This window comes from Myotis lucifugus, unplaced genomic scaffold (genome assembly GCF_000147115.1).
Source record: "Myotis lucifugus unplaced genomic scaffold, Myoluc2.0 scaffold_500, whole genome shotgun sequence".
NCBI classification, from domain to species: domain Eukaryota; kingdom Metazoa; phylum Chordata; class Mammalia; order Chiroptera; family Vespertilionidae; genus Myotis; species Myotis lucifugus.
Window position 1 is genome coordinate 580,261 of NW_005871548.1, and position 26,934 is coordinate 607,194.

The following is a 26,934-nucleotide window of genomic DNA, read 5'->3' on the forward strand; positions in this document are numbered from 1 at the left end:
TACCTTGGTTGTGGGCACATCCTCAGTAGGGAGTGTGCGGGAGGCAGCTGATCGATGTTTCTCTCTCATCGATGTTTCTAACTCTCTATCCCTCTCCCTTCCTCTCTGTAAAAAATCAATAAAATATATATTTTTTAAAAAATACAATGAGAGCTTACCATTTGGACCAGAATGCAGGTCCTTTGGAAACATGTGGCCTTATTTCACTTTGCATAATAAAAGGACTGACCCAACACGGCCACCCTCCCCACCCCACTTACACAGCCCCTAAGCAAACACTGGAGCTAACTGCTAAGAGTGTGGCTCAGCTCCTTTCCAGCTCGATCCCCAGTAGGGGGCGTGCAGGAGGCAACCAATCAATGATTCTCTCTCATCATTGATGTTTCTATCTCTCCCTCTCCCTTCCTCTCTGAAGTCAGTAAAAAATATATTTTTTTTAAAAAGGGAAAAAAAGAATATCTTATCATGACCAATAAATTGAGGGGTGGTTGCTAGAATAAATGTCTCCCTTGTCAACCTGTCATTGCTCGTCACAGCTGTTTCTTTCCTTCAATGAATCACGTCTAACAGAGAACTGATAAGTAGTCATTGATTTAATCCTCTGAATCAGACATTGTCTGTATCATTTATATATAGTTTTTCCCCAATAATCTACTGTGCTTTTTATGGAGTAACATGGAAATGAGTGTGGAGTTGGCAGCCCGGTCATAAACAGCCCTAATGTGATCTGAGCTTCTCTCCTGCACCGACAACAACGGTGATGAATTGGATGGTCATTGAGATCGAGAGGGGAGATGATTACTTCTAACGCTGAGATGAATGGATGTGCCCCAGCCCTCATCACGCACGCGTGCTTTTCCGTCAGCGTGCAGGACTAGCTCGGAAACGAGGACAGCATCCCCGGGCACTGACCCCTCTGGCACCCGCAGCCTTGGACCCCGGCAGCCATGGCAACGCAAGCTGGCCACAACGCAGACACTGACCAGGTGAGAGGTTTCCATGGGAGGGGGAGGGGGCGGGTGTGAGCACTTTACCTTCTTGCACACAGATGGATCTATCGCTCGGGATCCATCCCAGGGTCCCATTGAGATGCTTCACACACAGTCTCTTCGTAGAGCCCTTCAGCTTGAATCCGTCCTGGCAATGATAGCGGGAGACGGAGCCTTCGAAGAAAACCCCTCCGCTGGGCGTCCGGAAGCCATTCTCGGGGACGCCGGGGTCAGCGCACACCTGGAGGTCATCGAACCCTACATGGACAGAGAGCAGAAAAGGTGTCCCAACACATTCCAGCGCCGAGGGTCTTCCCAGCTAAGCGACAGCTACTGTGTTCTCCCCGACACCATGGCCCACCCAGCCGCACCCACCAGAGAGCCAGGAACGTAGCGCTCTGGTGCACATCTCACCCTGCTCTTCGCTCCTCGCTTAGAACGGCGCTCATTAGCGTTTCAGTTCCATGGCTGAGGTCGCTTTTCAAGGGGGGAGATGAGGACACATAAGCCACAAAAGGAACTGCCTCAACAGCTGGACGAAATGCTGACGCCGGCCAGGCCTCCCTCCACAGCTGGTTCTGCCTGTAGAAATCTTACCCGCCCTTCGAGGACAATCTGTCTCCTAATCTAAATGGACTGCTCTCTTCACATTTTTACAACCTTCTTCCAATCCACATCCCCAGGCACCCCAGCCCTCCTCCTCCCTCTCCAATGTGGGGCCAGAGGTGGGTGTATGCCAGGGATTCCGCTGAGACATCTGTGTGCACCCCCTCCTGCCCCAACACGTGCTTTCTGACCAGTCACCGCCTGCGAACACATGAGCCATGCTGACTGCTGGGTCCTGGGCACAGACCCTTACCACCCTGGGCCACAAAACTGTTCTCTCTCAGAGAAGAACAGATAAGTCAAGGGAGAGATAAAGATCCGGCCTCAAATCTATCAGAAAAATGACCCCTGCCCTAATAAATAAATGATGACGATCAGGATGTGAGAACAGCAGAGCTTCCTCGTGAATCCAATTCGTACTCTTCCTTTACATATCCCTGCCCCTTTAAAAGGACATCCCCGTCCAGTCTCTGCTTTCACGTAACCATAGTTACCCCCTGACTCTGTGTCCCTGCCCGGGCCTGTGTTGATGATCAGGATGCTGCTGGCCGCTGGCGAAGAAGGGCATGAGAACAAGCAGTGAAAGGAAAGCAATTGGAAGGTGGAGCAGCATAAGGAGAAAAATATTCTTCATTTTGGACAACTAATCCCACCGAGCAAGATAGTAATTTTCTGGGGCTTGAGCGAGCTTCGATTCCACTTTGCAAATTGCCCCCAAGCGGATCGGGTCCCAGCCTGGGCCATTTTTTTTCTGTGGAGCTGTTCTCCTGGTGTCTTTCTGTAATGTTGATGGGCAGCCCCATCAGATAACGTGTCCACTAAGGAGGCGGGCTGGCCTCGGGGCTGGGGGAGAGGAGTGGAGAGTAACATGCCTGCTGCCCATGAACAATCTTATCCTAGGATCCTGCAGTCCTGAAATCGAGCCGTCTCCCTCCCATTCTTCAAATTCTGTGACTGCTTTGGATCCAAATAGCCACAGCCTGGAGAAGGGAGAGGAGCTCATGGGGTGATTTCCAACATGTATGTTTTGGGGGTCAGATGGAGGACGGGACGTTCCATTTTAATGTCCTCAGAAGTGGCGTCCCCTAGCACTTGTTCCTGAATGCCATGGAGTGCAGCACTTATAGACAAGAGCGGGTCTTTGTGATGGTTCATTTCCTGTGTCAACTTGGCTGGCCATGGGATGCCCAGATATTTGACCCAACAGTATTCCTGGGGTGTCTGTGAGGGTCATTCTGGGTGAGATTAACATGTGAGTGGTTGACTGGGTAAAGCAGATTGCCCTCCTGCATGTGGTGGGCCGCAGCTAATCCGTTGAGGGCCTGCGCAGAATAGAGGCTGGGGAAGGGAGAATACACGCTCTCTGCCTGCCTGGCTTCAAGCCGGGACATCCGTCTTCCCTTGACTCGGACTGGAACTTACACCATCGGCTCTCCTGGGTCTCTCCAGCTGCCAACAGTAGATCTTGGACTTCTCAGCGTCTATAAATGCATGAGCCAATTCCTTATGAGTGTGTGTGTGTGTGTGTGTGTGTGTGTGTGTGTGTGAGAGAGAGAGAGAGAGAGAGAGAGAGAGAGAGAGAGAGAGAGTCCTATTGGTCTGTTTTCTCTATTGTGAAATGTAAGAGAGATGGAAACACACATAAAGCATGACAGGCACGTGGTAAGTGCACAATAAATGTAGGTTATTCCTTTTCCATCAGTTCCCTAAAGAACCGAAAAATACAACTTCATAAAAAGGCAATCTCCTAATTTCCGAGAGCCACCGTCATTTCCAAAAATATTCAAGCTATTTCCCCCCCTAATCTGCCCCAGAATTAAGTGTCTTTGCAAATGACTGCTGACTTTAAGAATAACAACAGATAACATCGCTTGGCCAACAGCTAAGCCGTAAGTTAGTAACATAAACTTCCAGAGAATTGAACTGTGATTTCTCTAACTTACGGCCCCGGCTTCGGGGGGGACTCGAGGGCCAGCAAGCAGTCCCCAGTGCAGGGACAGCTCTGGTCTTCGTTACCAAGACAGCAGCCAGTTTCTTGGAAACCTCCCCAGCGTCCGCTCTCAGGACGAGCAGTCAAGCTCCACGGAACCCCCGATGCAGGCGCAAGGCCACGTACATTCCTGGGCCCCAGTGAGTCACACCAAAACCAAACAAACAGAAAACACCAAGAATCTGAGGATTCATAGAGAAAGAGCTCAGAGCACAAGAACCAGGCGAAGACAAATGTTTCAGTCGGAAAGAACACAAAAAATTCGACAAGGGAAATCAAAGGTTTCCAAATGGATGTTGTTTGTGAACTTAGTGCTGGACCATTCAGTGTATTAACGGTCACATATCTAAGAGGTACCTGGGCCCGGCCGGCGTGGCTCAGTGGTAGAGCGCCGACCTATGAACCAGGAGGTCACGGTTTGATTCCCGGCCAGGGCACATGCCTGGGTTTCGGGCTCCATCCCCAGTGGGGGTGTGCAGGAGGCAGCCAATCAGTGATTCTCTCTCATCCCCGATGTTTCTATCTCTCCCTCCCTCTCTCTCCCTCTCTGAAATCAATTAAAAACTGTATATTTTAAAAAAAGAGATATCTGGGGGAAGAAAGGGAAGGTGATTACTGTTACCATTTATTAGGCTAAACAGATTTTTCACTACAAAAGCAGTGTCTCTTAGGAAATACAGTGAAGACCGGGCTCATTACTATAGTAATATTTCTGCCACACCAATAGCGCCATATACTGCTTATTACAGCAAATTTATACTAACGAGATACCACTTGAACCTCGTTTTGTGAAGACACAACAATGAGTTGGGGAATATGGCATTTATCGATGTGGGTTGAGGGCTCAGTATTCTGGATTCCATTACCCAGAGTACACATTGAACACTGCACCGTGATAATATTATACTTATTAGTTATCGACATAACAGCAACTCTGAATATTTGGATGGCAATCAAGTTAGGCAACTGTTCCCTAGAAACAGTGAGAATGTGTGCATGTTTCAAGAAGGAACCAGAGACGAACAGAACGTCTGCTATGTCGGAGCAAGGAAATGTAGCAAAACGAAGTCTTCACAGCATAATTTAGACCCGATTAAAGTGGATGGAGGCACAGATGTGGAAGTCATGGCGCCCCCCGTTTGACGCCAGGACTGATGTGAGCTCCCTGGGGATTTAATTCGTGTTGATTACCCCATCATTCCTGGATCCTTCCACTCCGTTTCAGGGCCAATAAAACTGATAACGATACTAACTCAGAAAGCAATTTTTCACTCCGGTCTCAGGATACCGCTTCATAAGAGCATGGCTCGCCACGTAACGAAATCACTCCAGATTATGCCAGTGTGACATGGAAAAGCAGAATAAAACTTTTTATCTGTTCGAAATAAAGCAAGCACAGGCAACCATTCATCGGAGAACAAGGACTTCTCCCAGCAACACGAAGATGGTGGCTTGGGCCTGTCCCAGCTGATAGAAACTTTAGGATTACCGGGTGACAGCACTGACTCAAGGAAGACGGCAAGGATGAATAAAAGAACAATTCACACCTTTTAAATGCGGTTTTTCCTAAAGCAAATCCTTACGGAGCCAAATGAGGTTGCCCGTCTAGCTGAGCTCCGGGACCCTGGACAGATAACTGCATTTTCCAGGGTTTTCCCATCTTATCCCTAAACAAGGCAACTGGATGATTTCTCAGCTCCCTTCCACATTTAAACCCAGAACTTCTAGACCAGTGGTTCTCAACCTTCCTCATGCCGCGACCCTTGAATACAGTTCCTCATGTTGTGGTGACCCCCAATTTCATTGTTACAAACTGAACATCATTAAAGCATAGTAATTCATCACAAAAACAATATGTCATTATAGATGTGTTTTCCGATGGTCTTAGGCGACCCCTGTGAAAGGGTCGTTCGACCCCCAAAGGGGTCTCGACCCACAGGTTGAGAACCACTGTTCTAGACTCTTTCTGATTTAAAATAATAATGAATGGTAACAACCCCCGCAAGGCACAAACACTTATACGGAAGCAGCCCGGATGACAATTCATGGGTGGCTTGAAACAAACCAACAAAAACTCCCAGAAATGGCTTTCTGCTGTTTTTAAAAACTCCGATTCCCTTTCCTTTCTGTGAGCAACACTAACGCGTTGAGCTCGAGAATTGACAGAGCGTTTTAGGTGCGGGATCGCAGCTCCGCCACAGAACAGCCCCGAGAGACCAATCAGACAGGCTGGGAGGGTCCATTCTCACAGGCACATCTGAGCTTCCGACCGCTAACGAATGGTCCTACCTTCACAGCCGCCTCGTCAGAAACCCCGCGCATTCCCTCCGCACGGTGGTTCATTCACAAACCGGCCTCCAGATCATGGTGTCACATTCTCAAATGCCACCCGGACTTCCCCGGGGTTTGGGGACCGGGAGGAAGAGCAAGGTTCCGTGGGAAGCAGAACATGGAAAAGCAGCCACTGCTGACGTAGGGCGGTGTCGTGCAAGGAGACTGTCTCCGGTCACCACCGAGATGACCTTCCCTCCTAGTAACAGGCAGGGATCGGTGGACACTTAGGCAAGGAACGAAGAGTTCAGGGCTCTGTTTGTTTCTTTCTTTTAAAGATAATTAGCTCAAGGAAAACCTTGCTTCCATCACCTATATATATAAAGTCACCATCAGAAATCTGCTCAGCCCGGCCAGTGTGGCTCAGTGGTTGAGCGTCGACCTATGAACCAGGAGGTCACGGTTCCATTCCCGGTCAGGGCACATGCCCAGGCTGCAGGCTTGATCCCCAGTGAGGGGCATACAGGAGACAGCCAATCAATGATTCTCTCTCATCATTGATGTTTCTCTCTCTTCCTCTCCCTTCCCCTCTGAAATCAATAAAAATGTATTTTAAAAATTTTAAAAATGTGCTCAGATGTTCCAGTCACCACCATTTCTGCTCCGTCCCCCCAGGAATCGGCTGTCTTTGGTCAAAGCCACAATAGGGTGCATGCATCAATTATTAGCACTGAATGTTAATGATTATGGGACAATTCCCCACATAAATTATTAACTAAAAAAAATACAAGAAGTATATTATAGCATGATCCTTTTTTTTTAAATTCACAAAAAGGAGGCATGTGCATAGAACAAAGGAAAAGAAATCTACCTACATTTTAACTGGGTTATTTGGGGTTGAAGGTTGATTTTTATATTCTCTTTTACATATGTCTGTATATTCCCAATTCTCTGCAATGAAACATTTATAATTAAAAATAAATGAATATTGCCCTAGCTGGTTTGGCTCAGTAGATAGAGTGTCAGCCCGTGAACCAAAGGGTCCCGGGTTCGATTCCGGTCAAGGACACGTACCTCGGTGGCAGGCTCCTCCCTGGCCCAGGCCCTGGTCGAGACTCATGCAGGAGGCAACCAGTCGATGTGTCTCTCTCACATCGATGTTTCTGTCTTTCCCTCTCTTCTCCACTCTCCCTAAAATCAATGGGAAAATATCCCTGGGTGAGGATTAAAAAATAAAAACTGAATTTTTTAAAATGTATGCTAATGGCACGGGTGTGTTAAATTGGGGATGGATGACTGACAGGCTCCAATATTAAGAACAGAGCAGTGAGGTTCTTCTAGAGAAGCATGGTCCCCGGAGCCAGAGCTGCTGTGATGGGCACTAAATTCCACAGAGACGCCTACAAACAACATCACTTCACTCTAGTGGGCGCCTTAATTCATTTCCTCCCAGGAGGAATGGAGCCAACTCGGGGTGCCCCAGACTCTGACATGGCCCAGGGCTGATGGAATCCAGTGTGCTGCCCGTGTGGTTACAGCCCTTCTTCCCGGGGGCGGGGGGGGCAGCACTGAAAATCCGGGGGCTCACACCCAGCAGGCAGCACGAGACCAGGAGAGAGCAGAGCCGCCCGGAGCCGAGGGTGACACAGCTGGCTGGTAGGGAGCGATAATGAACCGTGACTTCCTATCTGAAATCACTTCATTTCCCAAACCCTGGATTATAAATAGGCCGTCCGAGGGATTCGTTTGGGATCAAAAACGTTTGGATGAAATGCCACCGGTTCCCAAAACAAACACCCTTTTCTCCGATGGTAACCCGCACACCAGCCGGAGGAGAAAGACAAGAGCCGCAGGTGATGTGAGATGTTCTCCCAGCAGCCCCGGGGCCGCCATGGCGCTGCTTCACTTCAAAGAAAAACAAATCACCGTCACGAAAGGGCATCGAAAAATGGGCTCTTTTTATGTGCAGATTTCTACCCTGATTTGTGGTTTAAAATGTGTGTTCCAGCCCTGACCGGTGTGCTCAGTGGTCAGAACACTGGCCCGTGCACCCAAGGGTCTCGGGTTCGATTCCTAGTCAAAGGCTCGTACCTGGGTTGTAGGTTCAATCCCCCCGGGACCCGGTTGGGGCATGTGCACGTGTGGGAGACAACCAATTGATGGGTCTCTCTCACATCGATGTATCTCTCTCTCACATTGATGTTTCTCTCTCTCTTTCTCCCTCTCTCCTTCTCTCTCTCTCACACACATTGATGTTTCTCTCTCTCCCCCTCTCTCCCTTCAACTCTCTCTAAAAATCAATGAAAAAAAATACCCTCAGGTGAGGATTAATAAAAGGCTGCGTTACAGCAGTGATGGGGGTAGACTTGGTGAGCAGTCCAATACAGGAATGAGGGCATTTAGGAGGAATGCAAAGAAAAAAGGCAAACACACACACTCGTTTGCTCAGGAACGGGCTCAGGTTTTTCTGTTCTTGTTTCTTTTTCTTGCAAAATTTTATAAACTCTCCAAACCTCTATAACATAGAAGCCCACGTGTCTTTCTCCGTCTCCAACTGCAGCCTGCGTGCGCTATCATTCCTGGCCAGAAAGGAATCTAGGAAAAAGGATTGAGAGGACCTGGGCCTTGGACTGTGTCTCCCTTCTTATCGCCGAAAGAACAGCACAGAACTTTCTGCTCCAGGAGTCAGCTGTCGGCTAATTTCCTCTGAGCTCAGTTCGTTTTTCTAATTTCATCTCTCGGCTATTATTCCAGCGAGAAGCGCAAGTCGTGTCTCCACCTGCCGGGTCCTTTTCATTAGCGGCCAAATGAGTGAGCGGGAATCACGTGCGCCATTTGCACCGCTAACGGTCCGGTTCATGAATGTGGTGCTTAAAATATGTCATACCAGCCCCTCCGGAAAAACCATATGCCACTGGTTACACCGAAGGACCCTGGGCTCCTGCAGGCCGGGCCAGTCACACCTTGAGCCGCCTGCAGACGCGGTTGTCATCATTTTTAAGTTGGAGAGGGAGAAAATGAAGCAGCTGCTATTTAAGGTTTTATGGAGCCTGCAGTGTGTCTCATTAGCTGGCAAATAGGATAGGCCGGGAGCGAAAGCAGCTCCAGGCCAGCTCTCGTATTAGCGTTGCTTCTCTCCTGTCTCCCCAGAAAGAAAAAAAAAAAACCTTTTATTTAAAAGAAACATAAACAAGCTTATTAAAAATAGAAGAATTCACCCTGACCAGTTTGGCTCAGTGGATAGAGCGTCGGCCTGCGGACTGAAGGGTCCCGGGTTCGATTCCTGTCAAGGGCATGTACCTTGGTTGCGGGCACATCCCCAGTAGGGGGTGTGCAGGAGGCAGCTGGTCGATGTTTCTCTCTCATGGATGTTTCTAACTCTCTATCCCTCTCCCTTCCTCTCTGTAAAAAATCAATAAAATATATTTTTTTAAAAATAGAAGAATTCCCAAACAACGCCCCCATCTGTGAGTTTAGCCGTAAGAAAAACTCGGAGAAGACATGACTTTAACAGACATATACTGAGAGTGGCGGGGAGATGAAGTGTGGAAATGGTGGGGGTTTTACCGGGTTCTAAGCAAAGACCGTTCATTGGTCAGACACTCCTGGTGCAGGTACAGTTTCTCCTAAACCACGTTTAACTCGCCCTATGACGTCAGGCACTTCACCACAGAGAACCAAAGAACATGACTTCCTTTCATATGGTTGAAAGCAACCTGGTGGCTCCCCCGAGCCTGGGGACTTGAACTTGGGGAGCTGTGGATCCTGCTTGCTCTGGGCTCAGTAAAGGGCATGGGACACAGGGGTCCGCTGTGCATTTGGCAAAAGGCAGACGGGGTTCCAGGCCAGAGCCCAGGCACGAGCCCAGTGTTCTCCTTGCCTGGCACCCTCGGGCCTGGGGCCACCTGCAGGACCCTGTCCCTGGGAGCTGTCACCAGCCTCAGAGATTCAAGAAGGCATTGCATGTGCATTCACAGTGTCCTGGGTCAGACCGTCTCATCACTGAGAACGCATCCGCTGGCTGGAAACGTATCTTCGGGGGGGAAGGGGGATGTCTTGTTGGCTCCAGTCCACAGGGAAGCAGGAAACAGAGAGCAGAGCTCTCCACAGCTGACTAATCTCGTTAGCCACAGACAATCTTTCCCTCCACACTCGGGACTGGATGCAGACGGAACACCATAGGGGTAATGTTGTCTGTCAGCGGTAAAATAGTGTTCTCTAAAAAAACATTTTTTAAAGAAAATTGGCATTTTTACCTGTGCTTCTAGACATGATAATCACAGTGTCAAAATGTCCAAGTATGTCTATCATTAACATACTAGAGGCATGTTAACATACTTGATCCAGCAAGGTACACGAGATTTGTGCACTTGGGGGGGGTCCCTCAGCCCAGCCTGCGCCCTCTCACAGTCTGGCAGTTGGACATCCTTAGCACTGCCTGCTGCTGCTCGCCAGCTGTGAGCCCAGCTTCTGGCTGAGCGGCACTCCCCCTGTGGGAACACACTGATCACCAGGGGGCAGCTCCTGTGTTAAGCGTCTTCCCCCTGGTGGTCAGTGCACATCATAGTGACGGGTCGTTCCACTGTTCGGTCAATTTGCATATTAGCCTTTTATTATATAGGCTTTTTGACTCCACATGTTATACAAAGGGCCCTCAGGCGCAGTGTCTCAGTCCTTCCTCCTGGGCCCTTATGTCACAAGGACCCCAGGGCTCTGAGCGGTTACGTGACTTGCTTCTGGTCTCAGGGTAAGAGGCAGCATCAGAACGAAGACCCGCACCAGCCCCTTCCTGCTCTGGCCACCCAACCATGCTCCTTGCGGGGTTGTCCGATGGCTCTGAGTTCCGGATCTACCTACTCTGTTCTTAAAGGTTCTGGATTCCTCTCGTGGGACAGATCGGGGACTCCTCTCTGGGCAAAATGCACCTCTTTGCTTGCTTTTTCCCCCACCTGTCAGCCCACACCATTCAGGGAATGGGCAGTCCCGGCTGCCGACCTTTAGTTGTGTCCGGTTGCTGATCCTGTCCTGGTACTCGGTGTGCCTCCTCTATTCCCCTCCAGCTCCCTGTACTCTCTGGGGGTGATTTTTTCACTTCAGTCCAGCAGCCATATCAATGGGCATGAAGAAGAGTGAGAACAGAGGGATTTGAAGTCCGGTTTTCTATTTATAATCAGGGAGAAGGCTCAGACACCTGCAGATAAAAGTTTGGGATTGTGAATGGCCTTCATTCCCCCAAATTATCCCACTCTTGACCAACAAACAAGAATGACCGTGGGTTGCCTGTTTCGACTTAATACTTTACAATCTCGTCCCAAAAAACTTGAAAACGCCTTTGCCTGAAATCGCCATGCCTTTCCCCAAGTGTTCACACTCTTAAGTCCTTTTCCCCAAGGTTGTAGCTTTCCCCAGCCCTTCACCTATGTATGCCTTTTTCCCCCACTATCTCTAGTTTCTATTCATTTGTGTTCTGTGCTCCTCTCCAACTCTAAGCTCTTAGAAGGCACACACTCCTAATTTCTTTTTGCATCCCTCCAGTGCTTGTTGCTGGCCTTTCACGTGGGTAGAGCTCAGCAAAAGTCGATTTAGTAGATGGACCAATGGATGATGGATGGGTGATGGATGGGTAGATGGGTGGATGGATGGATGGACAAATGGGTGATGGATGGACAGGTGGGTAGATGGCAGGATAGAGAGATGGAAGAGGGATGGATGGATGGATGGATGGATGGGTGATTAAATGGCAAGATAGACAGATGACTGAATGATAGATGAATGAAAACATGGAAGAGAGAAGGGAGACTCTTCCTTCTGCATGCTACTACCACTTACTCTCTTTTTGTATTTCTCTGGAAATATTTACTCGTCCTCATTCTCACACTCATTTGACTCCTAGGCATATTCGTAGTCGAAGGTGGTTTGTAATTTCTCTGCTGCCACCACTCAATTGAAAGCATGCCGGCAGGCTGCAGCCAGGGAAACCCATCAAAGGCCCAACATCTGAGGGGCTAAACCACAGCCCACATGTCACTGTCCTCACTTCCTATTTAAAAAAAAAAACAAAGGTGCCCTAGCTGGTTTGGCTCAGTGGATAGAGCGTCAGCCTGTGGACTGAAGGGTCCAAGGTTCGATTCTGATCAAGGGCACATGCCGGGGTTGTGGGCTCGATCCCCAGTGGGGGGCGGGGAGGAGGCAGCCGATCAACGATTCTCTCTCATCATTGATGTTTCCATCTCTCTCTCCCTCTCCCTTCCTCTCTGAAATGAATAAAATATATATATATTTAAAAAAACAAAGGTATTCTGTTTGGGAAATTACCCAGGTCTTCCTTCTCGCGCCTGCTTCATCGGGTTTCCAAGTTCTTCTGAAATATCTTTATTCTTTCCTAAGCCCCTCACTGCCTATTTTCATGACATGTACAGTCTTAAACAGGGAGACGCAGAAAACAACAAAGGAGAAAATAAAGTCCACAGTCAGAAAAATGAAATAGGTTCGCTGACAGCCAAAGGAGAACCGGCCAATAACAACGCCGTCTATCTTAGTTACCGCTTTTCCCTTCCCCTCTCTCTTGGCGTTAATAGAAATAAAACGGCGCGTCCCCGGCCTCCTGCAGCTCACGCACAGTTAGCACCCCGGGCGATCGGAGCCACGGAGTTCAAGTACAGTGGAGACAAATTCAAGTAAACAGACTGGAGACGCAATGAACTGCAGCGTTTAGTCCGTGGCACTAGTCACCATCGCTGGCGGGTTTTATGTAAAAAAAAAAAAAAAAAAAAAAAAAAATGGAGAGTCCTAGGGGAGAACGGGCCCATGTAGACAGCAAAGGCCTTCCCATCCCAGGAATGTATCTGCTAGAAGGAAAAGATGGAAGGGCAGCGGAGAGAGGGGAGTGGAATGAGTTCTGCCAAATGGTGATTTCGGATCTTTGTTCCAATAAACATGCCTGCGCCTACATACAGTTTCGCTGCAGCCTGCACCCCCCCACCCCGTTTTCATAACAGCTAGAGGCATGACTGACTGACTCATTGCAGGAGAGGGTACTTCCCTATGACAGGCCCGCCCAGGCCCTTGAATGGGTCCGCTCAGGGTCACCTATTAAATTCCTATGCTTCCGCTTCACCATCAGATTCGTACTATTTTCTCTGATGACTCTGACAATTCTAACTGCTTAGAGAGGCAACTACTGCCCATGATCAAAAGAATAATAATAGCCCGGCCAGTGTGTGGCTCGGCGGTTGAGCATCTACCTAGGAACCAGGAGGTCCCGGTTCGATTCCCAGTCAGGGCACGTGCCCAGGTTGCGGGCTCGATCCCCAGTAGGGGACGTGCAGGAGGCAGCCGATCCATGATTCTCTCTCATCGTTGATGTTTCTATCTCTCTCTCCCTCTCCCTTCCTCTCTGAAATCAATAAAAATATACTCTTTTTTAAAAAAGAGTAGTAATGACGACTTAGATTTGATTTGCTGGCGCTTTAGAGTTCGCAAGCGGCTTTCAAATCCCAGCGTCACGGAGAGACCTGCTCCTTAGCCTGTAACCAACGCCCTGGGCCGCTGTGTCCCAAAGGCAAGCTTCCCCTTTCTCTCGATTCCCATTCCAAGCCGCCTGTGAATCCCTGTGTGCCCACAAAGCCTGTCACTTCCAGCAACACACAGCTGGACCAACATTACAGTGATGAAGTAGCCACAAAAATAATTTTATGGTTGAGGGGCACCACAACATGAGGAACTGTATTAAAGGGTCGTGGCATTAGGAAGGTTGAGAACCGCTGCTCCAAGGCCTTTGGTATTGTCTACGCAGGCAGAAGCCAGGTCCTTGGGCCTGAGACTTTGCATCAGCCACTGGCCTGCCTCACGCACTGTGCAAGGCCTCCGTTCACAGGACTTTGTGTGACTTTAAAAAATAATATATGGTTTTATTGAGAAGAGTGGAGGGAGAGAGAAGAGAGAGAGAGAGAGAGAGAAACATCAATGTGAGAGCAAAACATTGATTGGCTTGGCTGTCTCCTACACGTCCCCTACTGGGGACCAAGCCCATAACCTGGGAATGTGCCCTGACCGGGAACTGAACCTGCGACCTTTTGGTGCAGGGCACGATGCTCACCTAACTGAGCCACGCCAGCCAGGGCTGGGTGACTTTTTAGCCAACCAGAGAGACTCCAACAAAGCCATCTGCTGCCACAAGCAGGAGCCTGAGGAGCTGGGAGGCCCCCGGCCTGGACCCGCTCTGGCCCGGTGACGCTGACCAAGACGTGCCCGGGAGGATGTATGCTCACCTCGTCTTCAACAAGAAATCACCCCCCAAAGCCGCTGGAGGACAGCAACGACGTGTCCGCAGCAGACTGAAAAGGACAGTAAAAGGGACAAGACAACTGCTAATGGGTAAGGCAGGGCCAGTCCTTCCTAAATCCTAAAGCGACATTGTGCAATTCCAGGCCCCCGGGCCCCTCACCTGGCTGACTCCCACCGACATCCCGGTTCCTGAAATCCCAGGGGGGCGGCCCTGGAGGGCTGCATGGGCCCCTGTGGGGAGAGCTGGGTCTTGGGGACAGCGGCACCCGCGTGGCACTGGTTACAAGCCCCCCTTCTCTCCAGCTTCTGAGTCCTCGCCCGCTTAGTCAGATGCCAATTACTAAGTAAGGCAGCAGTCGGGGTGGCGTGTCAGGGACCCTCTACGCGGCCATAAAATACAGGGCATTTGGCTCATAAAATATTTGGAGGTTGCTATTAGGAAGCACAGCGAGGCCACCGCAAAGCAACTTGTTTCCTACGTGACCAGATACCCACGTATCTACGGCAAATATCACAGTGTGTGTGGAAATGACATATCTCTCTTCAGACACGGTACCTGCACGCCAACATGCATCCAAGGGATTAAATTACTTGCTCTCCTGCAGAAATTGGGTAGTTACCACGGCTGGCATCGCTGACAATTTTCAGAAGCTCGAGTTCGTTCCCGACCACCCGCCTTCCTAGTTCATTGCACGGAGATAAATGGTTTCTTAGGGCCTGTCCATTTCACCCAGATGTCGTTGGTTATTTTTAAGGCTGTAATTTGGATCTGGGGCTTTAACATACACTTCCTGGGCACTCAGACATGGCCTGGCCGCGCTGGATGAGTTATTCTACAATTTTTTTCTGTTGTTGTTTTTAAAAGAATTTTTTTTATTGATTTTTAGAGAGAGAAGAATGGAGAGAGAGAGAAGAGAGAGAGAGAGAGAGAGAGAGAGAGAGAGAAACATCAATGTGTAAGTGAAACACTGATTAGTTGCCTCCTGCACGCCCCCTACCGAGGATCGAGCCTGCAACCTGGGCATGTGCCCTGACCAGGAATCGAACCAGCAACCTTTCAGCGCAGGGGACAACACCCAACCAACTGAGCCACGCCGGCCGGGCCTAGTCTGCAATTCTTTTTTTTTTTTAAATATATATATTTTTATTGACTTCAGAGAGGAAGGGAGAGGGAGAGAGAGAGAGAAATATCAAGGATGAAAGAGAATCACTGATTGGCTGCCTCCTGCATCCCCCCACTGGGGATCGAGCCCTCAACCCAGGCATGTGCCTTTGACCGGTATCGAACCTGTGACCCTTCAGTGTGTAGGCTGACGCTCTATCCACCAAGCCAAACCAGCCAGGGCATGCAATTCTTGGTGATTGGAGGAAGTTGTGGGGAGATGGGAGTCGCTACAGACAAGCCCCTCCTTCTTCAGGCCACGGGGACACACACAGGACCAGGGGTTAAAACTTCATGCAATGGTTTGGTGGCCCTCAGCTGGATCCCTCACGCTCCTGCCCCTGTCCTGCATTTATATACTGTGGACGAGGCCCCTAGAACCATAAAAAACGCAAAAAATTCACTGTTAAGAACTCCTTCTCGAATTGCCCCCCTTAAACATCAAATTGCCCCCCTGGTGGGGTGGGGGCCCCACGTTGGGACCCACTGCTCTGGACTGTACACCCTGTGAGGGCCGACTGTGCCTGTGGTCGTCCCCACAGTTCCCTTGATGCTCAAATATTAGCGGATGCATGGATGCCGCCTCCTAGAGCCGGCCCACCGACGGCGCTGAGTGGGTGAGGCCTCGAGTGCCTAGATTCAGCTTGAGGCGTGAGGGACAGATAGGAGGATCCGAGTAAATGAATTCCTGAAAACAGGGTGGGGGTGTGTGGCGGGGGGGGTGCTGGGGGGGCTGGGAGGAAACAGAGGCTCTCACCACAACCGCGTGCTAACGGCAGACGCTCTACCGAAACCTTAAGACTTAAGACCGGGGAGCAGGCCACCTGCTCAGAGGACGCAATTGGGACATCGAGGCCCCAGAGCCGGCGCCACATGCATGGGCCCGTGAGCTGTGCGCCTAACTGTCAGGCACCCCTCTGGCTCCCTGGCCTGTCAGCGGTGTGGCCACCTGCTACATGACCGGTTTACAACGTCATCACCGGCCGGCTTCCGTGCTCAACAGGCAGGGGCACGGTTTTTAGCACAAACGGAGGGAAAACAAAGGCGGCTCAGAGGGAGAGAATGAGGCCAGCAGCACGCACCTCCTCCGGGAAGATCCCAGGGGCCCAGAAAGCCTGCCACGGGACGGAGATGGAGGCGGCCAGCCCCGGGAAGGGCCTCTCGCCCCAACAGGACGAGATCTGTCCCAGCCTCGGTCCCTGGGCTCCGGGGGGCGGCCTGGACTATTTTTCGTCTCGTCAGAAAGGTGAACGGAAATAGTACATGTATCCAGGGCAGCTCTGCACAGGCCCCGGGGAAACAGGCAGGTTTTGTGGTACGGTGCGGAGAAAAGACGTAGTTGATGGCGAACGCACGGCTATGTGCACGTACATACGTCTTTAATCGAACCTGGGAAAAAGGAGTTAACTACAGCGTAAGAAAAGGCGTCCTTCCCACCCTGGCTGGTGTGGCTCAGTGGGTTGGGCATCATCCCAGGCACCAAAAGGTTGCCGGTTCGGTTCCCAGTCAGGGCACATGCCTGGGTTTCGGGCTCGATCCCGGTTAGGGGTGGCCTATCGATGTTCTGCTCTCACATTGATGTTTCTCTCTCTCTCTCCCTATCCCTTTCTACCCCTCTAAAAATCAGGGAGCCACGTGCCAGTTCATCACTCCTCTTCCCAAGGCAGCCAGGATCCAGGGGCCTTGGCCCCGCCCCCTTCCACTGACAAGGACTCAGGCTTGGGAAGCTGCAAGAGCCACAGGCTTGTCAGTCCTTGCAAAGGGGTGGCGGGGAGACACAAAGGGAGGCCTGACCCCGGGAGACCTCCAGGCGGGCACGGAGCTGGGAGAGCGCACAGAGCTGCGACGGGAAACCAGTCGCCTTCATGTGAGAGGAGAGACAGGGAAGCACCCCAGGCAGAGAAGGCCTGGAGGGCAGACATGCCACCTTCAAAGGCAGGAAGGGGCGACAACGCTTAGTCCTTTAAATCCCCGCTCATGCAAAGGGGCCTCTGTCCAAAGGCCACAGCACCAGCCCGCTCTGACCGCTGGCGAGCTGCCAGAGGTCCCACCCAAGACGTGAAACCTGCAAACCAATAAGGGGCCCGGGGAGGGAGGGAGAGAGGGAGGGAGAGGAGGAGGGAGGGAGAGGAGGAGAGAGAGAGAGAGAGACCGGGCAGACAGGCCTGCAGTGGGAGAGAGTAGGCCCAGAGCTGCAAACTCCCTGTAGGAATATTCCTCAAATCTCCATTGTTTCAGAAATAACCATCACCCAGCCAAAACGCCCAGACCGCCTACATCTGACCTCCTGGGTGTCACACGCAGGCTTTTAACCCGGTTTGCACGGAGGGGCTATCTGCTCTCAGGGCGGGGAGAAGGCAGCTTGGGTTGCAAAAATATCCACGTTTGACTGACAGGTCCTCATCTTGAAGCAGATCCGGCAATGGCGTGGAGTGCTCCGGGGAAGTGTTGTAGATTTATAAAGCCCGAAGGTGTGTGCCAGAACCCTGGCAGCGCCGGGCCGGCCTGACCCCCGTGCCTCCAGGATGTTCATCATCCACTGCCAGCCATCATATCACGGGAACCCAGAACGCAGAGCCAGATGCCTGTCTGGGTCCCTGGCAGGCCACAGGCGCTGCTGGCAATTAGCGAGCTGGATCATGATTCAGCACCAGACGCGGGCAGCCTCCACCGGAGCATAGCGGGCAGCTTAAAATAGCCGAGCTGCGGCGGCATCGCCGGCCCAGGCTCCCCGAGGCGGGGCAGCTGCCACCAGCAGAGCCTAGAGAGGGCCCCCCACCCGCCCCACCCGCACGGGGCGCCTTCCACCTGTGACAGCCGCGTGGGAAGCTGAAGGGGCGATTCCATCAAGCTCCCTACGCAGGACACCCAGCTTGGAAGCACCAGTGGTCTCCCCGGAGCCACGGATGGGGCCCACGAGCGTTCTCGGGTCCAGATCTCGTGTTATAAACACACAAACAGAAAGACAACCCACATTCCTCCCCTGCATCCCAAATACGATGACTCCACACCCACAGGGGGCGCCCCCAACTCCTCCCCGGCCAGGTGATGACCGGCAAGGGGCCACTCTCAGCCTGAACAAGAGGAGCAAATATCTCGGTCCATGGGAGGAGGTGGGACTTTGTGTTCGGAGAGGCCTTTGTGGTCCAAACCCCAGTCAACCACCGCCTCCTGCTGGCCCATCGCGACCCCTCCCTGTCTTGGCCAAATTGTGTCATTTCTCAGGGCCCCACTCTGGTGTAAAACGGGAGCTAATGCTCACTGATCTGCGGGTCATGCGACAGGTAAACGCCGTAACACGCAGAGCATCCGGGAGGGCCACCAGCACAGGCGAGTCTCCGTCAAGCAACGCCTGCCCTTCGTGGCTTCTTCATGGTCATGGCTCAGGGTGCACAGTCACAGGAGGGCAGGTGGGGACCCGGGTGCGGCGCACCGGGCGGAGAAAACCACCGAGGGTCCTCCGTGCCCCGCCTCGGTCTAGTTCTCATTTCAGTCCTGTGCCCTAGGTCCGTGGTATCTTCTAGAGGAAACGGCACGTCCCCTCGGGGCCGCGGCCGTCGTCAGAAATGTTCTACGCAACGACCCGAAGGAGATTTGAGAGAGCAAAGAGCTCTCCCGTTTCTCAGTATCGGAGACATGTCGCTTGTCCCCCGGTTCATCTGCAAAATTCACAAAGTGATTCTAACAAGTGTCGGGGAGAATCATTTCATGGGGCGAGCTGAGAACATCTGGAAAAAGAAGAGGCAGGAGCGGGGATTCGCGCCATCAGATCGTAAAGGGACCACGTAGTAACGCTGCCTGGTGATGGCAGAGGGAGAGACGCCAAATCAATGGAACGTAATCCAGGGTCCGGAAACAGACCCGGACGTCCACAGGGCGTTCGTATCTTACGAAAATGGTATTTCCGAACAGCGGGAGACAAATGAACGGCTCCGTGCCTCGTGTTGGCACAACCGGCTCGCCGCTGAGACGAAAATAAACGATAGCCTCACTTCTCCCAAGACACAGAAGTGAAAGTCCAGATTGAGGCAAACGGAACAAATAAACTATCGGAAGACAGGTGGACATTGACATCACCTTGGGTTGGCAACTGGGAGAACCCACAGAGGGGGTAAAAAGTTGATAGAATTACCATAAATGCATTGACAGGCCGATGGAAATGGCCAGAACAATGATTGTAGTATCTGTGAAAGGGTGAAGACTTGAGACATTTTAACAAATGGAGAAGAGATTGTAAGGGAGAGATTTTTTAAATCAACGGAAAGATTGACAAAGAACACGAACCAATGATTGTAAACAACAACAACAAAAAAATGCAAATGGCCAATACAGCCAGGAGGCTGTCTGGTCTCCAGCCACACTGGCCTTCTGTTGGGTCCTTGACCCTTCTGTGCTGCCTCCTAACACAGGACCTTTGCACAGGCTGTTCCCTCGACCGGGAACACCTCTCCCTCGGTCTTCACCTAGGAGAGCCTCCTTTGAACACCCCCCGCCACCACCACCAACACAGACTAAGCCGGATGCACCCTCCTCCTGAGGGAGCACTTTCAACACCACGCGTTCCTCGGGGCACCCTTCACAGCTTGTAATTAGCCATTTATTTTTGTAATCCTCAGAGGTGTCCCCCCCAGTGGACAAATTGCCTCTGTTTTTTGTTGATCATTGTACGTGCATCACTAGAGTTAAGTACGTTATGGGATATACACTGAGTGGCCAGATTATGATGACCGGCCAGATTATGATGACCACCCCCTCAGTACAATGAAGTGAATTAGTTATGCAAATAATAACAATAACAAGACCTTGAGAGTATTTGCTTAGGAAGTTTTCAATATTCAGTATTTTTGGACGTGTCAATGAAGTACTGAGGGGGTGGTCATCATAATCTGGCCACTCAGTGTATATTAAAGGTGTCACTGTGAGAGGTCAGGGTGGAGTGCCTATGGGACCACATCCTCAGGTGAGGCGCTCACACCACTCAAAGGAGATGAGAGTTCAAGTACGCCACTTGTCTGGAGCTCTGAACCGGCACGGCTGTGCTGACGTGGCACTTTCCGGGGCTCCCTTTCTGGAGAAAATTGGCTTATTTGTCAGAAAGGAAAGAGCTGCACTTCCCCCGCCGAAGGAATTGCTTCGGAGAACTGCTCCTGGCTGAGAAAAGCCTCCCCTAGAGCAGCCGCCTGCCAAGGACAATGACCTTGGCCTTACCTGTATGCCCTCCGCACATCAGATTTCAACCCAGCAGAGCTCCCAGGCCCGCGCCCTGTGCTGCCGACCCCGCGGCCCTGGTTTCATCAGGATGGACAGTTCCCCTTGGAGGCCGCACACCCTCTTCATGAGGCTCAAGACAAAGTGGCCCAGGCGTTCCTGCTGCTCGCGGAGGCAGGCAGGGTGCCTCCCGGAGCCCATCTGGGCAATGGTCCTGAGTTTAAGACACTTCGCACTATTTCTTCTGCTCAAGGCCAGGCGTTGGGGGGTTAGAAGGACAGATCCTGCAGAAATACGCCTTCCCCTCTGTCACCTCTCTCCTCTCATTTATAACTCCCTGTTCATCTCTTCCTCTCTCCTCCATACTTTCTCTCCCTTATTTGAGGGAGGAAAGAAAAGATGATACCAGTCATTTGCTATTAAGTGCAAACGAACACAGCTTCTGTTCTGCACTGAAAAAAATAATCATTGCATGTGGTGATGAGGCCAGGGAGGCCAACTTCTATGGAAGGGCACTCACAAAACAATCCTGAAAACGCTGACCCCCACAGCCACTCGCGTGATCTTCCCGGGGGGGGGGTGGGGGGAGAGGCTCACTACTGGACTCCCCATCCATCCTCTCCCAGTCTGCACGTCCACCGTCGCCCACCCGGCCCTAACCCTCTTGGCCCTGAGTTTGGCAACACTCCATGATCCCGTCTCCCAGCCAATCTCCTGATCAGCCCTTGGTCTCCTGTGAGGACACTGAGGCACAGAGAGGCTCAAGGACACGCCCAAGATCACAAGCGTAGTAACCGATGGAGCAGGGATCCGAACCCCTGACTCTCCCTCTTGCCCGGCCCCCAGGGGCGTCACTCACGTGCCCCCCCCCCCCCCACCGCCGAGCCACCCCGTCCCTCAGCCTTCTCTCCAGGCCCGTGGTTCTCAACCTTCCTAATGCCGAGACCCTTTAATACAGTTCCTCATGTTGTAGCAACCCCCAACCATAAAATTATTTTCGCTGCTGCTTCATAACTGTAATTTTGCTACTGTTATGAATCATAATGTAAATATCTGATATGCTGTGTGTGTTTTCCGATGGTCTCGACCCACAGGTTGAGAAACCGTTGCTCTAGGCCATTCCACACCGTGTGATCACTGCCTCCCACAGGACTCCTAAATCCGCATTTGTAACCCCGACTTCCCTCACGCCATCCTCCGTCTCAAATGCCCGCTGGGCAATGCCACCTGCATGTCAACATTTAAGTACCTTAAGGCCAAACTCATCATCTTTCTAAAATGAGTTTGCTTCCCCCCGTCTCCATCACAGGGAGTGACCCCTCTTCTCTCTGACACCCACGCTAAGGGACCTCTGGCTCCGTCTCTTCCTTGATCCTCCCTCAGTTCCCTTGAATTCACAGGTTTTCTCCCCTACTCCCCCTGCTGCCTGTACCTCCCCTGGACCCTTAGCATCCCTCACCCGGAACACCAGCTCCTGGCCACCTGCCCCACCACAGCCGGAGCAGGCTTCTCGCCCTCGGTCCATGGACACTGGGGCCAGTACCTGCTGGCTATGGGCTCCCCTGGGTGTGGTAAGACCTTCAGCAGCTTTCCTGGCCTCTGGGAGCCGGGAGCACACACCCTCCACCCCCCTCCAGGCACCACAAGCAAAATGTCTCCCGGTATTGACAAAGGTCCTGGCAAGGGCAGGTCGCCCCAGTGGAGGGCCACAGCCCAACGCCTGACTCACAAACGCTGCACCCCCTGAAACTCTCGGGGCTCCCCAGTGCCTCGGATGACTTCTTAGGAAGGAAATGGTTTTCAAGGCATCAGGAAATGAGGTTTCCGGGGGATGACTTTCTTTCTCTTGAGGTTTTGGGCTTCACCACCTTTGGGCTGGGCTTCGAGGAGTCTAACGAGGAGAAACAGACAGGGCGGCGGACAAATTCATCCCGGGTCTGACGTCCGGGGCTCAGGTGGCCGGGCGCCCCCCTGGGCTGGTGGCGGTGAGGCAAGGAGTGGTGGAGGGCCAGGCTCCAGAGCCAGAGGGCTTGAGACCTCACCCCATCACCTCCTAATCCCAGGGCCTTGGCTTTGCCCTTTAGTCTCTCTCTGTTGTCGTTTGCTTGCCTGGAAATGGGGATGTAAACAGTACCTAGCCCGGCCGGCGTGGCTCCGTGGCTGAGCGTCGACCTGGGAACCAGGAGGTCACGGTTCAATTCCCGGTCAGGGCACATGCCCGGTTTCAGGCTCGATCCCCAGTGGGGGGCGTGCAGGAGGCAGCCGATCCATGATCCTCTCTCATCACTGATGTTAATTAAATTAAAAGAAGGACTTAGCAGCTCATAGGCATGTGAAATACACTGCCCAAGACACAGAGGGGGAAAGGGCCAATTCGAGATGGGGTAAATGGCTTTCCTACCCAGGCTCGATCCCCAGTAGGGGACGATGACTACTTTCCTAGTCAAAACATTTCCTATGTTCACTGTTTTCTTCTTCTGATATTTGAAGCTGAAACTAGCCCGTGTCCAGGTTTGGTTGCGGGTCATTCTCAGGAGCGTGTGTTATGAGAGCGCCGGCCCTTTTCATGAAAGATGGGGCCTCGGCAGAGAAGCCAGAGGCCAAGGCAGCTGGGGCCAAGCCCCGTTTGCTGACCACCCCTAGACTACCCCGTAAAAGAGAAAGTCGAAATGACCTAAAAATACAAGCGGATAAAACCTCCTTTACCCTAGATATTCACCAGTCACTTTTCCACCGACAAGCTGCATGTAATAACCCAATATTTACCTGACCTAAACCACGGGTGGGCCCACTGGTGGCCCGGGGAGCCGCTTGCGATTGATTTTTTAGTGGCCGGCAGCTGTAATGGAATCATGGGAGTGTCTAGCGGTAGGTTGATTAGGTTAGAGCAAACATTACGGCCCGGTATTGGGGAAACTCTGCAAATTTGAGCTTCCAGATGGTCTCTGGACCCCGCCAGCAGGGTCGGCATGTTAGTCTGCGTAGAGCAAACCTTAGGAAATGCTCGCGTCTTAATAAAAGGCACGGATAGGTAAGCGAATGCCTTGTAAAATCCCCAGAGCGTTCACCACCCTCACACACCGGCAAGCTCATGTGTCTACAGCTTTGCTCATATTGCTTCTTTTCCCCCTTCTTCCCCTAAGGGCCTCTCTTCCTTCAGAACTCAGCTCTGCTCTCACCTCCTCCTGGCAGCCCTCCCTGATTTCCCCCGGCTAGGCTAAGAGCTCCGGGTCCTCATCGTTATCTTTTCATCAGAATGAACATTTACCTTCCTTTAGAACCCGCTAAGGACTGATTCGTGTCCCCCAAAATTCATATGTCAAAGCCCTAACCCCTGATGTGACTGGGTATTTGGGCATAGGGTCTATAAGGAGGTGATTAAGGTTAAATAAAGTCGTAAAGGTGGGGTCCTGAGTCAACATGACTGTGTCCTTATAAAAAGAAACACCAGAGTGCTCCCTCTCCTTCCTCTTTCTCCCTACACACACACACACACACGTACACACACACACACACACACAGCAAGGAAGGATCATGTGAGGACACAGCTAGAGGGCGGCCATCTGCAGAAACCAGCCCTGCTGGCACCTCGGTCTTGCACCCTCCAGCCTCCAGAACTCTGAGCAAATACATTTCTGTTGTTTAAGTCATCGGTCTATGGTAGTTTTTATGGCAGCACAAGGGCATTGATAACACATATCAACACGTAGACTCGAGCTCCGTGAGGGCGGGGGCGATAGCGGACTCCTATTTCCAGGCTTAGTAAATACTTCACACAATGCTTGCACAGAGTAAGTGCTTAATACACTCCTGTTGAGTAAGCATAAGCGTGGATAACCTATATATATAAAAAGCCAGTGACTGGAACGCCATAACAACTGGGAACGACTGGTCACTATGATACCCACTACAGCCGGCCAACCACCCAATCAGGGGTGGGGCCAGACGGCCAACCTCCCTCAGCTCCTCCCCTCAGCCGCTCCCACCCCCATAGGCCTGCAGCCCCTCCCCCCGGCCGGTCCCACCCCTGATTACCCCCCATTGGGGGCAGGGCCGGGCCTACCTCCCTTGGCCCCTCCCCTCAGCCGGTCCCACCCCCGATAGGCCCACAGCCCCTCCCCCTGGCCTGCCCCACCCCTGATTACCCCCCCATCAGGGGCAGGGCCACCCTACCTCCCACAGCCCCTCTCCCCCCTGCCGGCCCACCGGTGCATGAATTCGTGCACCGGGCCTCTAGTGGAAGATCAGAGGCTGAAAGTCCAGCTCACTTTCTCACCCTCGGAGCTCAAAGCATGTTTGAACCCCATCAGGTCAGAGCAGTGAGAACTCAGACCCCTCAGGTGCTGTCAGTCGTGAAAAAGTCGAGTCTCCATGCAGATCGAGGGCCCAGGGAGAAAGGGGCCTGGGACCAGCCCTTGCCTTTCCGTGGAAGGGAGCTTCCGCCACAGCACCGAGCGCATGACCCAGTTTAGCAACAATCTCAGCTCAGCGGGTCCGGGAGGAAATGCCAGCTATTAGAAGCCCGAGGCACGTAGGAGGGGAGACGCACACAGACCTCGCACAGCAAAGGGGCGGCAGGGACCCGCCACCGGCTCTGCTTTTGATGAAAAGCCCTGGTAACCAGGGTGCAGGGAGGAAGCTGAGAGAGAACAATTTTAACGGCGTGGCAACCACAGACTCACGGGAATCTGCCCTTGGCCGTGGCCGTGATCCACCCAAGGCACAAAGGCGACTGGCTGCAGAGACGGGGCAGGGTCACCCCCATTTTTAGATCCTTGGGTGTGTTTGGGGAGCCCCCAAAGAACGGATCCTCCTTCCTCGGACCAGGTAGGGCAGAAGCTCCGTGCACTCGTTACCATGTAAATGAAACCTGCAGGGGCAGCCGCTCAGCAGAGCCACTCTGGGGGGGGGGGGGGGGGGGGGGACGCCCGGCTACCTCCTACATCCACGCAAGGCCCTCTTCTATCCATTCAAAGCCCGTGCTCAGGCCTGATTTTAAGGGCTCCTTCCCAACGCAGCCCCTGGCATCCAGGAGCCCACACATGGCAAAGAACTGAAGACACTCAGGGCCAAGAAGAGGCCGGACCGGCTGACAGGCAGCTTTCCTGCAGGGCTCCGAGGCTGCAACACAGACAGAAGACTCCCAGGCATCCCCGCGAAAGACTAGGAACCCCGAGATCTCCAGCCCACAGGCACCCCAAAGCGGCAATCCACCTGCAGGGCTGTGACGAGACTCTCAAGAATGAGACAGCCAGCAGCTGGAGGAAGAGAGGCATTCCACGCGGATAAACGCCCAGTGATTCTCTAGATCAGCGGTTCTCAACCTTCCTCGACCCTTGAATACAGGTTCTCATGTGGTGGTGACCCCCAATTTCATTGTTACAAATTGAACATAATTAAAGCAAAGCATAGTGATTAAGCACAAAAACAACATGTAAATATATATGTTTTTTCCGATGGTCTGAGGCGACCCCTGTGAAAGGGTCGTTCGACCCCCAAAGGGGTCGAGACCCACGGGTTGAGAACCGCTGCTCTAGACCTAAATGCAGTGCCCCATTCATCCGGCCCACTGCGCCTGCCCAGAGGCTCCCAGCAGGGGAGAGGGAAGCAGAGGGGGACGCGGGCACTGCCTCCCTCCTGGGCCTCTGAAGCACCTGAAATGAATCACTCGCCTGCCTCACACCTTCAGCTGCTTTTTCCAGAGGCTTCTGTGAGCCCACAAGAGGGACCCCATGGGCTGGGGCCTGCAGCTACGGGGAAGTTCCTCTCCGAGGCACAAGGGCCTTCTCCATCTCCAGCCGTGAGGATTCGGGGCGCGCCAGCAGCAGGGACGGAGCACAGATTGCACAACTCATGTTGCAGCAGAAGAGCCCCCTAGGGCTGCCTGACATCGTGTCACACAAAATGAGCTTCCACGGGGTCGGGACCTGCACGTGGGGAGCGTCTACAGGCTGTGCCCAGCGTCCTGACCCTCCCTGGCACAATGGCCGGAGGCGCAGTGGAGTGTCTGACGCCATCACAACTGAACCTTCATCTATAAACCGCTTCCCCTGACCCTGCCTCCTCCATGGGCACAGCCCGCCCCCTGGGAGGTGCCGACCCTGATTTCCAGAGAAAGAAAGCAAAGCAAGGAGAGGTGGAGGGACGCGCTGCAGAGAGGCAGAGCTGGTCACAGGGGGTGAGGGGGCCGAGGGATCGCTCCCTGACAACGGCACCTTTGAAGAGGAACTGACAGCCAAGAAGGTGAGTCCCTGGAGGACTAGAGGGCAGGGCTGCAAAGGATGGTGGGGGAAGGACACGCCTGGGAAGCCCTGAGCACCTCCGACATCCCAACGCCCAGGAGTACGGGAGGGGCGACAGCAGGGAAGTCCCCTGGCCACCATCACTACATCCGTGCACAGGGTCCCCTCTGCTCAGCATCC

The 26,934-nt window shown here is 52.5% G+C and overlaps 1 protein-coding gene across 1 annotated transcript in view; it reads right to left on the minus strand.

Annotated features, from left to right (window-relative positions):
- The window catches only part of SUSD4 (sushi domain containing 4), a 56,903-nt gene that overhangs the window by 21,263 nt on the left and 8,706 nt on the right, over positions 1 to 26,934 (minus strand). Inside the window, exon 3 of the mRNA XM_006103711.3 lies at positions 1,035 to 1,247. Within this exon, the coding sequence (XP_006103773.1) occupies positions 1,035 to 1,247 (213 nt within the window). The remainder of the gene's footprint in view (positions 1 to 1,034; positions 1,248 to 26,934) is intronic.